Source organism: Ylistrum balloti, unplaced genomic scaffold (assembly GCF_031769215.1).
Source record: "Ylistrum balloti isolate Yb309-2 unplaced genomic scaffold, AGI_CSIRO_Ybal_v1 Utg369672, whole genome shotgun sequence".
NCBI classification, from domain to species: Eukaryota; Metazoa; Mollusca; class Bivalvia; order Pectinida; family Pectinidae; genus Ylistrum; species Ylistrum balloti.
The window spans coordinates 1,724,855-1,741,700 of record NW_026781917.1 but is presented as its reverse complement, the minus strand read 5'-3'; the positions used below and the strand labels follow the sequence as shown (position 1 = coordinate 1,741,700).

At 34.6% G+C, this 16,846-nt stretch overlaps 1 protein-coding gene across 1 annotated transcript in view; it reads right to left on the bottom strand.

Moving 5' to 3' along the window:
* The window catches only part of LOC132562949 (protein YIPF5-like), a 95,115-nt gene extending 79,542 nt beyond the window's left edge, over positions 1-15,573 (bottom strand). Inside the window, exons 1-4 of the mRNA XM_060227730.1 lie at positions 15,515-15,573; positions 13,361-13,472; positions 9,451-9,623; positions 4,562-4,596 (exon numbers count right to left, since the gene is read on the bottom strand). Coding sequence (XP_060083713.1) covers positions 4,562-4,596; positions 9,451-9,623; positions 13,361-13,467 — 315 coding nt within the window. The 5' untranslated portion in view covers positions 13,468-13,472; positions 15,515-15,573. The remainder of the gene's footprint in view (positions 1-4,561; positions 4,597-9,450; positions 9,624-13,360; positions 13,473-15,514) is intronic.
* Positions 15,574-16,846: the final 1,273 nt, after the last annotated feature.

Sequence of the window (16,846 nt, the reverse complement as noted above, 5' to 3'; positions counted from 1 at the left end):
CAAATGGAAAGCACTAAATATGTTTTAACAAAATAAAATATTACTAGCTTATTCCAGCTCTGAACACCTTGACCCAATTTCACATAAGAAAAGACAAGTATGTTTTATATGTTCTACAACAAGCCCAGGAGCTAACACAAAATGTTTCACTTAAGGTTTACAGAGTATTGATACAATATCAATTGACATTTCAAATATGCGTGGGCTTATTACCAGGCATGGGCTTATTGAAAGATATTGTTTTTTAAGAGGATATGAGCCATCATTACATTTTTTGACAATTTCCACTATACTTATGTGTAAATACTATTCTTTCGCTAATCTGTTCTGACAAAAGATTTTTATCATAAAGATTCAAGGGAGAGGGATCTATACCATACATGTCTGTTACAATAACTGTCTGTCTTTTTACAACAAACAGAAAGCCTGAGGAAAGGGAAAAAACAAGCCTCACGGAACAGAATATGTAGGAGGGGAGGAAACTGTAAGGGAAAAATATGTACAGTATTCAACAACAGCATGCTGTGTCAGGGCAAACCATCCTCCATGTAAATAATTAACTAGGCTCTTACATTCATAGGATAACTGCCCTCATTCCAGCACCTCCATATTCCTTCTCCACCATGGACCTTAATTAAGTTCCTATTTCACTCCTTATTAAGTTTCTTACAGTATTCCCGACCTACAGATCCAATCCATCGTACTTGTACCCAAACTCTACACACTAAAACTGACATACAATTTCTTAACTCAAATAGCATATTCCCACCCTTATCATTTGGTGTCATGAACTTCAAAATAAAAATATGTTTCTTGTTTTGCAATATTTGTAATAATGTAATTTGACCAAAGCATTTGTTGTGAATAATTAGAAATGGCTTAGATTTTGTTGTATGTGTGTGTTTTTTCTTCAATGCTTTATAAGCAGATCATCGCCTTGGATAATGGGACACACTAAGACATGATAATGCATCATTTTTGACAGGTTTTAGCTAATTATTGTAATTAGTGATACTTTTTCACCTGTATATTTCACCTGTGCAAGTGTTCAATCAACTGGAAACTTAGTCATCTGAACACATTGTTTCTGTAAAAATATTTAAAGGTGAAACTTGGTTGTAATGTCTCCAACACAAACTTGTTACTGCGTACGTACATATTTTAGCGATATTCTTGTCTTAGCGTCATTCCTGCTAAAAATACAGTGCTGAAAAAAGATAGCGCTAATCATGATTTCTATATCCTCCTTAATGCAACTATTCCAAAGGGCAAATTTATCATTGCGCTTACTAGTTCAAAATTGATATCCGCTAAATTTTGAATGCGCCAAAATAAGTACGTTTTCAGTATTATGTCACCATTGTACTTTGGTTTAATAAAATCTTGTTATATTGCCAATATCTCCCGACAAATTTTTTGGATTGAAGTTTTAAAGGCATTCGGCAATACTTCTGTGTGATTCTTTTACCTGTAAAATTGTTGCCATAAAAACCAACCAAACAAAAAGACTTCATTAAAGAAATAACTCCTACAATGACTTTTCAAATTTTTTTCTTTTTAATTTGTTTTATGAAATTTAAATAATTCAGATACTATTGAGTCATGATTTTCTGTTAATTTTTATAAAAATAAATTTGGGAGGCTAATATGGCCAGATTATATTAAAATTTACTGATATGTGTTTAATTTGTGTTTGAAGTTTGTAATGGCTTACACAGCAGATTGGCATCCATACAAGCAAAGCTCAACAGATCACACAGAACCTACCATTGCTATATATTAAAGACACATGCAGAGAGTATCAGAGTGGTTTTGTTTTTTATTTGCTGGGTTCGCAGCAAACATATTCTAGAGGCTGACAAAAGGCAATTTAATTTTCTTTCATAAGAATCTAATCATAATTAATTTGAAGAGTTGTTTTGCTCTGAAAATAACTCCATTTTTACACATGCTATCATACAGACAGAGTGAATGTACCTGGAAGACGATTGACACAAGTCAATTACCAAATGTTGATTACATGTTCCCTAAACCAAGTGTGACCGGTGTTCACAAAGACAGGTAGGATAGGTGTTACCAAAGACATGTTCCCAAAAACATGGGAGAGAGGTGTTCAAAAAGATAGGTGAGACCAGAGACATGGGAGACAGTTGTTCCCAAAAACATGGGAGACAGGCGTTCACAAAGACAGGTGAGATAGGTGTTACCAAAGACATGGGAGATAGGTGTTCTAAAAGACAGGTGAGATAGGTGTTTCAAAGACATGGGAGACAGGTGTTCTAAAAGACATGGGAGATAGGTGTTCTAAAAGACAGGTGATACAAATGTTTTCAAAGACATGGAAGAAAGATATTCTAAAAGACAGGAGAGATAGGTGTTCCCAAAGACATGGGAGACAGGTGTTTTAAAAGACATGGGAGATAAGTATTTTCAAAGATTGTAGAAATAGATTACAGGTGTTTCAAAAGACATGGGAGATAGGTGTTCTCAAAGACATGGGAGACAGGTGTTCTCAAAGACATGGAAGATCGGTGTTCTCAAAGACATGGGAAACAGGTGTTCTAAAAGACAGGTGAGATAGGTGTTCCCACAGACATGGAAGATAGGTGTTCTTAAAGACAGGTGAGATAGGTGTTTTCAACGATTGTAGAAATAGATTACAGGTGTTTCCAAAGCAGGGGAGATAAGTGTTTTCATAGATGGTCGAGATAGATGATCTCAAAGAAAGGTGAGAAAGTTGCTTCTCCTACAGACAGATGAGATAGGTATAGTCAAAAGACAGTTGAGATAAATGGTGTCAAATATAGATGAAAAAGAAGGTCAAATGAAGGTCAAAGACATATAAGAAAGAAAATGTCAAAGACAGGTGAGACAGGTTGTATCAAAGACAAGAGAGACATGGCTGGTCAAAAACAGGTGAGACGGGTGTTCTGAAAGACAGGTGAGATAGGTTAAATTTAACTTTGTACTATTAAATAAACACCTGGGAAGCTATTGAGATGGACAGAAAATCAACATATATGGCATTTCCAGATTATATTTGGCAACAAAAAGTCAACCAGAATCTTTTACAACTAGCAATAAAAGACAGCATCGTGCTCCAGGCTTGCTAGCTGACAAGACAATACTCTCTTAAAACATGTCTTCACAAAAATTAAATTCTCAAAACCGGACAGATTTATAGTTTTATGTCTGAAAGTGTGATTAAGACAATAACAATAAATCAAAGGAATTACTTAGAATATCAGTGAGTGTATAAAATCTCTATCAGTATTAGACCGCTAAGCAGTGTGGATTTAAGTATCGTAAACCTTATACTTGTTTAAGTGTCAGAGGCTGACAGATGTCATTACCACACAGAAGACAGCAGGGACTGATAAGACATTAGATAGAACTTCCAACCTGGAATTATCTCAACTATCATTAATACAACCAGTTCACTATATTGCTGACATACACAGAGCCAGTGAGTTAAACATCTGGCTGATAAAAAAATTGTTTTCAACTCAAACAGAACTTATAAAAAGAAGTTAGACCTACAGATCAGAAAGGAAACAAAAAAAAAAAAAGACAGAAAAAACTAACCTGGTTCATATTTCTAAATTTAACATGCATGAAAAGTCTCTAGATTTTATAATTTTTTAAACTACATGTATCAAGTTCGTTATTTATATTTTTTATACAAATTGCATCTTATTCTTCCTCTCAACTAAGAGACTTGCTTCAATGTCATATAAGTGATCAGTCTCAAACAGATTGAAGTTATAAATAAAATCTCAAATTACTGAAAGTATCCAGTATTATTAGACACTAAAATTATGGCAATTGAAACAAATCTTTCTGTAAAAAAGAAATCAACAACAGTTTTATCAGAGGTAATGCTTTCTAAGACTATACAAAGCAACAACAACAAGAAACGACAGACAAATAAACAATAGTAAATTAACAAAACCTATAAGGATGAAAGAGTTGTTTCCCTTTACCTTAACCTTTTTTTTTTTCATCCACAGACAAACAAGTCTGCAACAGTTATGTCCCTTATACTGTTAATGGAGCATATTTATATATTTAAAATCGTTGATCCACTTTTGTTTGTCCTATTTTCTTTTTCAGTCTGGGACAAATTTCTTGATACCTATTTAATTTCACCTGTTACTGATATCATGGGCCATCCGCTGTATGGTTGGATCATATAAACCAAGTTTCACATGAAAATTCTAAGCTAAAAGTTCTTCATTTATTTATGATAATCAAATCATTTATGGTCCATTCAACTTGTTTACCACCAATCAAACAAATGAAATTCAGAGCTATCACAGATAAAAAGGAATTGATGGATAACATATCAATGCCTAATAGACTTTAATTTCCTCCCTGTCAGTATCTCAAAGAATACAGGCAAGAAAGAAATTCTAAGATCACTACAATGAAGATTGAAGATTTCAGGGATCAAGCAATATCACTAATGATTTAAGTAGATTTAATGGTGACATTAAGTGACAGATCTACAATCATGAATAAATGTATTAAAGTACAATACTGAATGCATGCAGTCACTTACCTTTTGAGTGATGTGATCAAAGTTGATTCCAAGTTCTGAAAATGAAAGATATTCTTGATTACAAAAAACAGACTTAATTACTCTTTTCTCTTAATTTCACATTTAATACATTTTCCCAATTATAACATAATTCAACATTGCAGGAATTTAAAATAAGTTTTTCAACAGATTCTTCAACTGGACATGTTTATTTTCAACAATATTTAAAACTAGAAAACCAATATAGTAGGTACAAAGTCTCTACAGTCCACAGGAAGCATTGTTATATGTATTACATAAAGACTGAGAATTCTTGGTATTTATTTAGCTATACAAATATGGGATCAGAGACTCAGAGTAGAGACGGGCTTATTACCAGACACGGGCTTATTTCTGGATGAATTCAGTGATGACTGACACAGATGTCAAAAATGCTGATATATCAATAGAATCTTAGATAATTAGATAAAAACTGGGACAGAATATGAACAAAAGAAAGATCTACATGGATGCCTTAAAATGTACAAGGAGAATAAGACCAGGTGTCTGAAAGAGTAAGCGTCTTCTGCTTCATCAATGACACCCGTCATGTACACTTTGATTGGCTTAAATGCCTTCAACTTCATCGACAACATTCAGAATGTAAATCTTGGTCCATCAGAGTTAGTAATGTCATGTTCCCAAATGAGAACAAGGTAAACAATAACAAACCTCATATTGCACAAGGAAATAGAATAAATATTTTAAATAGCTAAAGTATGTATAAACTCTGTCCATTGATAATCTTTGTCTGAACACATAGTGCAGTTACAAAACCTTATTTGTTCCACATATTTATTTCTGATAAAACTAAAACACTGCAGTTGTATAAAAAAAGATCTAAGGATATTTTTTCAATTAGAAAGAAATTTAAACAACAGGAAAATCACAAAGTTTTATGGACAAGTTGAAAAGTCAAAATAGAAAAGAATGGGAGACTAAATTGGAAAGGTGATAAAAATATAATATTTATAAGATGTTGGTTGTTAATTTCATTTTTCTTTCAAATTAGATAAATTCATGATCTAATGCCAATACCAACACTATATGTACATTAGTAAACCATAAATCTTCTCGAAGGTATTCCTTTTTTCTATAGGTATTTGGAACAAGTTCCAAATTTGTATCATTTGAGCTAAATTAACACATTAAAAAAAAACTTTCAAGAGAGGGAATAGACTTCAGTTTGTATGATTTGAGGTAGATTAAAACTAGCTGCTACTTAAAATATTATATAACAGATCTTTTTTACCTAAATTTTGCTATTGCAACTGATAATCTAATGATTGGGAATGCCGACAAAACACCACTTACTTTCGATCTCCCCTCAGACAATACTATAGCCCAGACCAATAGTAGGACTGTGTCCATTCGAACGACGGGAAACGAAAAAAATAGATTCACAGTAATGCTAGCGTGTATGGCCGATGGCACTAAACTTCCGCCTTACGTCAATTTTAAGAGAAATACCCTACCCACTGGAAACTTCCCAAAAGGAATTGATTGTACGCGTCCATGAAAAAGGATGGGTGAACGAAATGACAAAGAAAGAGTGGCTGCAGATCGTATGGTGGAAGAGACCAAACACTCCCCAGAAGAACCTTCTAGTCCTAGACTCATTCTGGTGTCACCGAGCCCCCTACATGAAAGAAATGCTGTCCGACTACAACACACAACTCGTCATCATACCCGAAGGAATGACCAGCATCCTTCAACCCCTCAATGTAGGAGTGAATAAACCCATGAAGGTCTCCCTGCGCACTGCCTGGAACGAGTGGATGATGGACGATTCTAAACATACATTCACAAAAGGGGGCAAACAGAGAAAACCATAGTTGACCGACATTTGTGTGTGGATCGTCAGTGCATGGGATAACCTCGACCCCAGATTATTGTCAACTCATTTCTGAAGAGTTCCATCTCCAACCCTTTAGACGGTAGCAACAACGACATTTTGTGGACAGACGATACTGTCTTTACCCGCCGTGAAGATGACATGGAGGATGAGTGCGACATCTTCTATCACGACGATGAGAAAACTACTGAGGCGGACTTCGATCCAACAACTTTTTTCAATAGTAATGATGAGGAGGAATTTGCAGGGTTTTAGTGATTGCTTGTATAGTGATCAGGGACTGTGTTAAGTGAAAAGTAAATGATATTAACTGCTTAGTGCTCTATGGATTATTTGTTGTAAGTACCATGGTACCTATTACACCATGATTAGTTAAGTACTCTATGGATTATTTATCGTAAGTACCATGGTACCTATTACACCATGATTAGTTAAGTACTCTATGGATTATTTCTCGTAAGTACCATGGTACCTTAGTTACACTATGGATTAGTTAGTGCTCTATTATTTATCGTAAGTACCATGGTACCTATTACAATAGGATTAACTGCTTAGTGCTCTATGGATTATTTATCGTAAGTACCATGGTACCTATTACAATAGGATTAACTGCTTAGTGCTCTATGGATTATTTATCGTAAGTACCATGGTACCTATTACAATAGGATTAGTTAGTGCTCTATGGATTATTTATTGTAAGTACCATGGTACCTATTACACTATGATTAGTTTAGTGCTCTATGGATTATTTATCGTAAGTACCATGGTACCTATTACAATAGGATTAACTGCTTAGTGCTCTATGGATTATTTATTGTAAGTACCATGGTACCTATTACAATAGGATTAACTGCTTAGTGCTCTATGGATTATTTATTGTAAGTACCATGGTACCTATTACACTATGATTAGTTTAGTGCTCTATGGATTATTTATTGTAAGTACCATGGTACCTATTACACTATGATTAGTTTAGTGCTCTATGGATTATTTATTGTAAGTACCATGGTACCTATTACACTATGATTAGTTTAGTGCTCTATGGATTATTTATTGTAAGTACCATGGTACCTATTACAATAGGATTAGTTAGTGCTCTATGGATTATTTATTGTAAGTACCATGGTACCTATTACAATAGGATTAGTTAGTGCTCTATGGATTATTTATTGTAAGTACCATGGTACCTATTACAATAGGATTAGTTAGTGCTCTATGGATTATTTATTGTAAGTACCATGGTACCTATTACACTATGATTAGTTTAGTGCTTATGTTATTTATCGTAAGTACCATGGTACCTATTACACTATGATTAGTTTAGTGCTCTATGGATTATTTATTGTAAGTACCATGGTACCTATTACAATAGGATTAGTTAGTGCTCTATGGATTATTTATCGTAAGTACCATGGTACCTATTACAATAGGATTAACTGCTTAGTGCTCTATGGATTATTTATTGTAAGTACCATGGTACCTATTACAATAGGATTAGTTAGTGCTCTATGGATTATTTATTGTAAGTACCATGGTACCTATTACACTATGATTAGTTTAGTGCTCTATGGATTATTTATTGTAAGTACCATGGTACCTATTACACTATGATTAGTTTAGTGCTCTATGGATTATTTATTGTAAGTACCATGGTACCTATTACAATAGGATTAGTTAGTGCTCTATGGATTATTTATTGTAAGTACCATGGTACCTATTACAATAGGATTAGTTAGTGCTCTATGGATTATTTATTGTAAGTACCATGGTACCTATTACACTATGATTAGTTTAGTGCTCTATGGATTATCTATCGTAAGTACCATGGTACCTATTACACTATGATTAGTTTAGTGCTCTATGGATTATTTATTGTAAGTACCATGGTACCTATTACACCATGATTAGTTTAGTGCTCCATGGATTATTTATTGTAAGTACCATGGTACCTATTACACTATGATTAGTTTAGTGCTCTATGGATTATTTATCGTAAGTACCATGGTACCTATTACAATAGGATTAACTGCTTAGTGCTCTATGGATTATTTATTGTAAGTACCATGGTACCTATTACAATAGGATTAGTTAGTGCTCTATGGATTATTTATCGTAAGTACCATGGTACCTATTACAATAGGATTAGTTAGTGCTCCATGGATTATTTATCGTAAGTACCATGGTAACTATTACAATAGGATTAGTTAGTGCTCTATGGATTATTTATTGTAAGTACCATGGTACCTATTACACTATGATTAGTTTAGTGCTCTATGGATTATTTATTGTAAGTACCATGGTACCTATTACACTATGATTAGTTTAGTGCTATTGTAAACTTGTGATTTATGATGACATTATTTTTATATAGATGATAATATATAACTCAATTGTATTAAAACATTCGAAATTTATTTTATTTGTTTGTTGTTTTTATCTCCATACTATCATATATGACCGAAGACTCTTAAATATAACTATGTGAAGGCAGTTAATCCAATATGGCAGACGCAGAACTCGGGAATGATAACCCCAAGAATGGCATGTTCCTGCATATAGTGCGCACCCCCTTTTTGACACGACAGTTTTAGCTTAAAAAAAATGCATTATACGTGGAAATTTATGGTATTTGTGATCCAAGTATTTGTGATTCTGTGACTGATCATGGCAAAACGATGCAGAGGTTAAGTCAGTTTACTTGAGAACAGAACTGCTGTCATGGTTTATTGGGCTTCTTTTCCCATACTTATAAATCCGATATTATTGGCACTACATGCAGGTCCATTGTACAAAAGGACATAAATCTGTGTCTGACAATATTTTGCATTTTTAAAGTTTGCTTTCCTAATTTGTCATATTTATGGCAGAACTTAGATGTACACAAAAAATTCTGTTATACAATAGACTTTTTTAAAATAAAAAATAGTATTATTTGACTCACGTATTTAAAACTTGTTATGACCGAGAATAGACTTTGTATTATATGTATGTAAGCCAGATAAACATTAAAACTAACCTTCCATTAGAGGTGGTTCATCTTCAAAGTTATCCCCTCCGCCATTACTGGCTGGTCCAGAGTAGGTATTGGGTACCTCAGGAGTCATGATGGATCCTGTGTACACGTTCTGAGGGGCGGAGTAGGTCTGATCTCCTGCATACCCCTGCGAATAGTCGAATTGTCCAAATTGTCTGGAAAAAAATACGAAATATAGAATTTAAAAAAGTTGTAGACTTTCAATTTAAGAATGTAATTTATTAAATAAAACTTTGTAAAATCTGTAAATATTTCATAGTCTATTCAAGTATGTTTCAAATAAACATGTGTATCTATCTGGGAAAGATATCTTTAAACCAATGCATTAGAATCAAGAATTCGTCATCAAAACCAACAAATTAAAAACAAAGAACAAAATAACAATGAAACCAAGATTTATATGAAGAGAGAGACTTCTGAAAAAGTACACAGAGAACAAGACCATACAAGAGGCCCATGGGCCTTAACGGTCATCTGACAAAAAGCAAGCCAAACCTAGAAAGTGGGTTGAGGTCATTCATTTGAACAAACTTGGTAGCCTCTCCTCCAAGCATCTTACAGGCCCAATATCAGCACTCATGGACTTTTGCTTGTTGAGAAGAAGTCGTTTGTATATTTTAACATATTTGACCCCTGTGACCTTGAAAGTGGGTCGAGGTCATTCATTTGAATAAACTTGGTAGCCTTTCCTCCCAGCATACTACAGACCCAATATCGGCACTCATAGACTTTTGCTTATTGAGATGAAGTCCTTTGTATATTTTAACATATTTGACCCCTGTGACCTTGAAAGTGGGCCAAGGTCATTCATTTGAACAAACTTTGTAGGGCTCCATGCCAGCATGCTATGGGCCAAGTATTAGCCCCCTAGGCCTTCTAGTATTTGAGAAGAAGTTATTTAAAGATTTTAACATATTTGACCCCTGTGACCTTGAAAGTGGGCCAAGGTCATTCATTTGAACAAACTTTGTAGGGCTCCATGCCAGCATGCTATGGGCCAAGTATTAGCCCCCTAGGCCTTCTAGTATTTGAGAAGAAGTTATTTAAAGATTTTAACATATTTGACCCCTGTGACCTTGAACAACTCATTTGAACAAACTTGATAGCCCTTCATCCCAGCATGCCACAGGCACAATATCAGCAATCTGAGCCTTTTGGTTATTGAGGAGAAGTCGTTTAAAGATTTAAACATATTTGGCCCCTGTGACCTTGAACGTGGGTCAAGGTCATTCACTTGAACAAACTTAGTAGCACTTCATCCCAGCATGTCACAGGCCCAATATCTTCACTCTGAGCCTTTTGGTTAATGAGAAGAAGATGTTTAAAGATTTTAACATATTTGACCCCTGTGACCTTTAAAGTGGGTCAAGGTCATTCATTTGAATAAACTTGGTAGAGCTCCATGCCAGTATCCTCTGTGCCAAGTATTAGCCCCCTAGACCTTCTAGTATTTGAGAAGAAGTTGTTTGAATGAAAAGTTTACGCATGGCGGACGGCGCACAGCGGACGACGACGGAGGAAGCACGATGGCTATAGGTCATCTTGACCCTTTGGGTCAGATGACCTAAAAATCTAGCTTTGATAGATTTTGACCATGATTTTTCACAATTACATGTTTTACTCCATGAGGAAACAATTATGGCTTCATGTACAGAGTATTTTTTCAATTTCCCAAGGCTAACTGAAGTGAACTACAGAGACTTAAGATATGTTTCAGAATCATCCTCTACTATATGCCTGGATGAAAAATCCTTTTAAATGCTGAAATGTAAACTAAAAACTTTTATATTTAATGTTATTCAAGTACACATGCTAACTGTAAACATTTCAATTATGATTAACTTATAACCGTGAAGGAAAACTGTTACAGTAATGTATATTGTCCATGGAGTTATCGGGTATGATAACAATAGGTTATTTTAATACGTCATAACAGAGAACTACCCGAAAATTTAGTACTTCAGGGGTAAAGTGTGTACCCGAAATTGTCCTGATGAAGCCCAATCGGGGGCGAAACCGGTCGACAAATAAAATAGACACGGAAAATAACCAACTTGTCCCTAGTTTGTTGCGATTGATGATACCCTTTTAAAGTAAAATCTTTATTTGACTTTAAAAATATACATGAAAATTAAAAGGAAAACAAGATATCCCAGAGGGGTCCTGGCACCCATCATTGTTTGATCTTTATATGCTCTTTGATGGTGGGATCTTTTCCCTTCTTTTCTCTTCTCTTGATGAGACATCTGAACATTCCTTTGCAGAGATAGCAATGATAATCTTTACCTGTCAAATCCAAAATGGCCACCTTTCCACCATTTTGTTTTTCTGATCAGACTCAAAATCAAATCGACACAACTAGGGACCAAGGGGAACCTACATATGAAATTTAGGAAAGATCCATCCAGTATTTCTCAAGAAATAGCCATAATAAACTTTCAAAGTCAAAATCCAAGATGGCCGCCTTTTGGCCAATTTATTATTCTGGTTAGTCCCAAAATTCCATGGCCATAACTTGAGACAAAGGATAACTTACATATGAAATTTGAGAGATATCCATATATAACTTTTCAGGAAATAGCAATAACAAACTTCATTGAAAAAATCCAAGATTCTGTTGGCCATTTTGTTTTTTTTTATCAGTCCCAAAATCAAACAGGCACATTTAGGGACCAAGGGGAACCTACATATGCAACTTCAGGAGGATCCATCCAGTTCTTCTCAAGAAATAGCAATAACAAAAACTGTTTATGGACAGACGGACGGACGATATACCACAAACGCAGAGAGATCTGATAATGCAAAGCATGATATTATCCCCACCGCGCCCCACTGCTTAAAAGAAAGACACACAATCATATATATGTTAAAATTACAAAAAGTTTGAAAGTTATTTTTAATTGTTCCTTACAAAGTATTGAAATGGAGAACTTCTACTAAAGTGCAAGATTGATGCCTGTACAAAGTTTAGAGTAAAGGGTAATTACCTTGAACGGTTAAGAGAACTGGTATGAAAAAATTGAACTTTGTGATTTAGCCTATCATAGTAACAGAAGAAGTATTTAAATGGAGAACTTCCCCATAGCAAGAGATACTACTTGCTTAATAAGTGTAAAACGTTTTGAGCAATTATCTTGAATAATTTCAGAGCAATGTTCCAGAAAAACTGAAATTTGTGATAAGTGTTATCTGTTTTAATGGTAACAGAAAAAAAAATAAGTAATGCACCCAACCTAATATATACAGAAAGTTTTGTGGAGTTGAATGGAATTGTTTCAAAGTTTTAGCCTGGAAAAGAAAGTTAAAACCAATGTCATGTTTTTTTTACAATGTTTCCATGGTAACAGAAAAAATATAAAAATTAAATGTCTTCAATAGCAAAAGGCACAATCAGGGCACTAACCTTATATCAAGAGAAAGTTTGTGAAGTTGAATGGAATGATTTCTAAGTTGTAGCCCAGAAAGGAAAGTTAACACTAATTTTGTGGGTTTTTATTACTATATTTCCATGGTAACAAATAAATCATTAAAAATAAAATGTTGAAAATAGCAAAAGGCACAACTAGGGCACTAACTTAATATACACAGAAAGTTTTGTGGAGCTGAACAGTTTTGAATTTATGGCTTGGAAAATCCTCAAATGGAGGGATGGAGGCACCCATGCATGGATGGAGCCCAAATTCAGAAATTTCAGAAACAAAATGATCAATTGGGAAGCGAAATTTTAGGAGTAAACTAAATATATTCAGAATTAGGCCATATTATGAAATGAATCCAATTGGGAATGGGGCCAATATTCTGCCATACAGAGCCTCTGAAAAAAGGCCTCAAATAAAATATTGTAAATATGACCAAAGCCTCTTAATAGTACTATACATGTACCAATACTTACGGATCTTGTCCAAAACCTTGTGCCGAGGCACTATTCATGTCATAACCTTGATTGGCTGTGTCATAGTTTCCGCTATAAAACCCCTCCTGGCCAAATTCCTGTGACATGGTTCCTAAAACACAAAAAGCATATAAAATGATGAAAGTAGTGTGAAATCATTTGACACAGTGAAAATGAAGAACTGTAATAAGAGGTAGACCATATCAGTTAAAGAAGGCCATAATATAGGTATCCAGACAAAGAGGAGGAATGGAAAAGATTTGAACACAACACACTTCCTAATGAAGTAGAACAGCCTCTAAATCTTATCGTAATTCTGTGAAACTGTAAGTAATAATGATAGAAAAGAAGTGCTTCCATTAGCAAACTGCCAACCAAGATGTCAAGACAAAGATCACAAAGGTATTTAGTACTAAAGTGATATCTCCAATTGAAAGTTGGCACCAAGGTTGAAGGCACTTGTGCTCATGTTGTAAAATGTATCTGTCTCCTGGTTTCTGTTTGTAATACATTTTCAACAGTGACATAAAAGGATTAATTCAAACAAAATCTTATGCCTTCAGATTTTGCAATGATAGTATACACTGCTGTAATATTATCTGGAAATTGGTCAGAAAAAAAACCCACTAAAAATCAGAGCAGGCTTAAAGACAGTATGGATTCTTGTATTTCAGGAGTAGACTGTTTGAGTCATTTCAGGTCATATCTCATTATAACAGATAGAAATGTGAAAAATTTAAATATCAATGTAAAAGGAATGGGTCAGTGTGACTTGTACATGTTTATACAATCTCTGTCAATAAGCTGACACAGCATTCTTCTTTAACTCAGTTGGTTGAGTTGTTTGATTATTACACCAGGGACCCGGGTTCGATTACTGGTTGGGGCACTTGACAGTAATGTGTTTTCCTTGTTTTGTCATATCAGCAAAACAAGAGTGCTGTGGACACAATATACGTCGCCACAAAATACAAAGATCAAGATGAAATGGCATAAATCTTACAAAAATCAAAGAACCGTAAAATTGCCCCTTCATGCACATCGAACCATTGTAGTAGTGACATAGAGCAAGTTTTATGAAAATCTTATCATTAGTTTAGTAGGAGTTGCGTTCACAAAGCTCCACTAAGATCAAGCTACAGATACAAAGTTGAAAATGGCATAAATCTTACAAAAATCAAAGTACCGAAAAATCGCCCCTTCATGCACATCTACCCATTGTAGTAGTGACATTGAGCAAGTTTCATTAAAAATCTGATGATTAGTTTAGGAGGAGTTGCGTTCCCAAGAAATGGATGTACGGACGGACAGACTGAGAAGGCGATGCCAATATACGACCGCCTCCGGATTTTGTGCAAATAAAACTGTCATCAATTAAAAGTCCTTTATTCCTCCAAGTACCCAACATATAATGCCAACCAATATTATGACATAACATACACACAAAATGTCAACATCACAATACTTGAGCGATTGATCACTTACTGCAGCATGCCAAAGTACTACCAGATACCCAAAATTCCTTTGTGTTTTAATTTCCTTGACACATTCATCAACAGAATTCATTTCGTAGTGGTATATAAACTATCTAATTCATATACGTACATAATGCAGCTTAAACAACTCAACATCAAAATCCAGCATTTCAGTGAATGGGTAGGAACGTGTTGAAATGTGTGACACTGATGTTATAGAAACAAGCTAAAAAATAAAAAACAGTTAAAGTGTCTATAGTTTCTACACCTGTATACCTGACTTCTAAAATGCCTTACTGATAAGAAAGCCATGAAAAAAACTTACGTTTTGTGTGAAAACAACTCAACATCAAAATCCAGCATTTCAGTGAATGGGTAGGAACGTGTTGAAATATGTGACACTGATGTTATAGAAACAAGCTAACGAGTTAAAGTGTCTATAGTTTCTGTCGATTCTAAGACTGATAAGAAAGCCATGAAAACGTTTTGTGTGAATTCTCGAATTAATTTGGGGAGCGGGGGGGGGGGGAGAGTTCTTCGGTGTCAGTAGAATATCTGTTCTAAGATTGCGCTGGCTGTGTTCTATCCATTTCTAATGTTTTTTCTATTGCTATTTGACATAATGTTAAAACTGTAAAACGCCTTGCTTAGTTGAATACCAAAAGAAAAAGAAAATCACCTTTTACGAGATTTTCGCTTTAGTCCAAACAGACGACGTGTTGTTACCGGAAGTTCCTACGAAATTCAACACAGGAGAGCTCTTCCGGTACACGGTCTTTTCCGGTAGCCAATACCCAATAGGTACGAGACGAGAATTGCATGCCCGAAAAATCAACTCCAATCAATGATAAATAAACCGTTACTTCGCATATGAGTGTATCTGATGATACGTTATGAATATTTCTTCCCGTTTCGTTTGATATTTTGTTCATGGAGACAACAGATGATCGGAATCCGTGCCCAAATTATCGGCTATTGCCTATCATGTAGCTAGCAAAATATTTATTTTCTCTTCATAAAGTATCTAAACGTATCGTTACCGAATTAAGATACAGGTATCTTTGTTCGTTTTATGTACACAAATCATTTATTAGGATTAGATCTAGGAACTGGAGAAGTCGTTAGGTCGAAATAAGGGGTCTACAAATCTAAAAATAAATATCTTGCGTATCCCAAGATTCACAACAGGTTAGAAATATTACTAGGATTAATAACATAATATGAACGCAATAACCCCGCCAGGCCTTAAAGATCATATGAAGTTTTAGTGACATTGATTGTGTCACAGTGTTTAATGAAGTTTTGGGACTATTGGGATACATGTTCTCACAATTTTTTTCAATGGTGTTCTGGCCTTGTCGAAAGAAGTCCTTCAAAAATTACCCTACATATGAGCTAAAATCATAGTATGGCAAGACATTTATACTTCCATGACTGGGATTGTGGATCATTCATGTTATGGGAGAATTTCATGGTTTTTGAGAAAGTTAATGAATTTTACTTTGTTATAGCACATGAGAAATGGATTGAGAAACTGAATGAGACAAAATCCCCAAATCTCCGTCTAGAGTTATATATCCCTGCCATGGCCTATATTAATATTTTACCATTTTTAATATATTGGGGAAAAATTGCTGGTTGCAGATTTGTTGCAATTATCTTGGCCTACCTCTGAAATATAGATCCAGTGTATGATCAAAGCTGTTTCATGCATCTTGATATTTCAAATTTGCTGACATTTTTCAGTTGTCATCAATAGATAAATATGCACATGGGGTTTCTTACTTAATTTCTCTACATTCTTAATGATCAAAATTATCTCTTAAGTTGAAGAGTGGCAATTTTGAATGTCTTCTAGATTTTTTCAGTGGTGCCATTTGTTTACATTTTCTATTGGCTTATTTCCTAGTCAGTGAAAGTTCAGTTAAAAGTTATTTCAAAATGGTTCAGTCATTGTAATTTTTGTAATGTCAAAGTAATATATGGGTTGTGTTCTATTAATTTCAGCAAT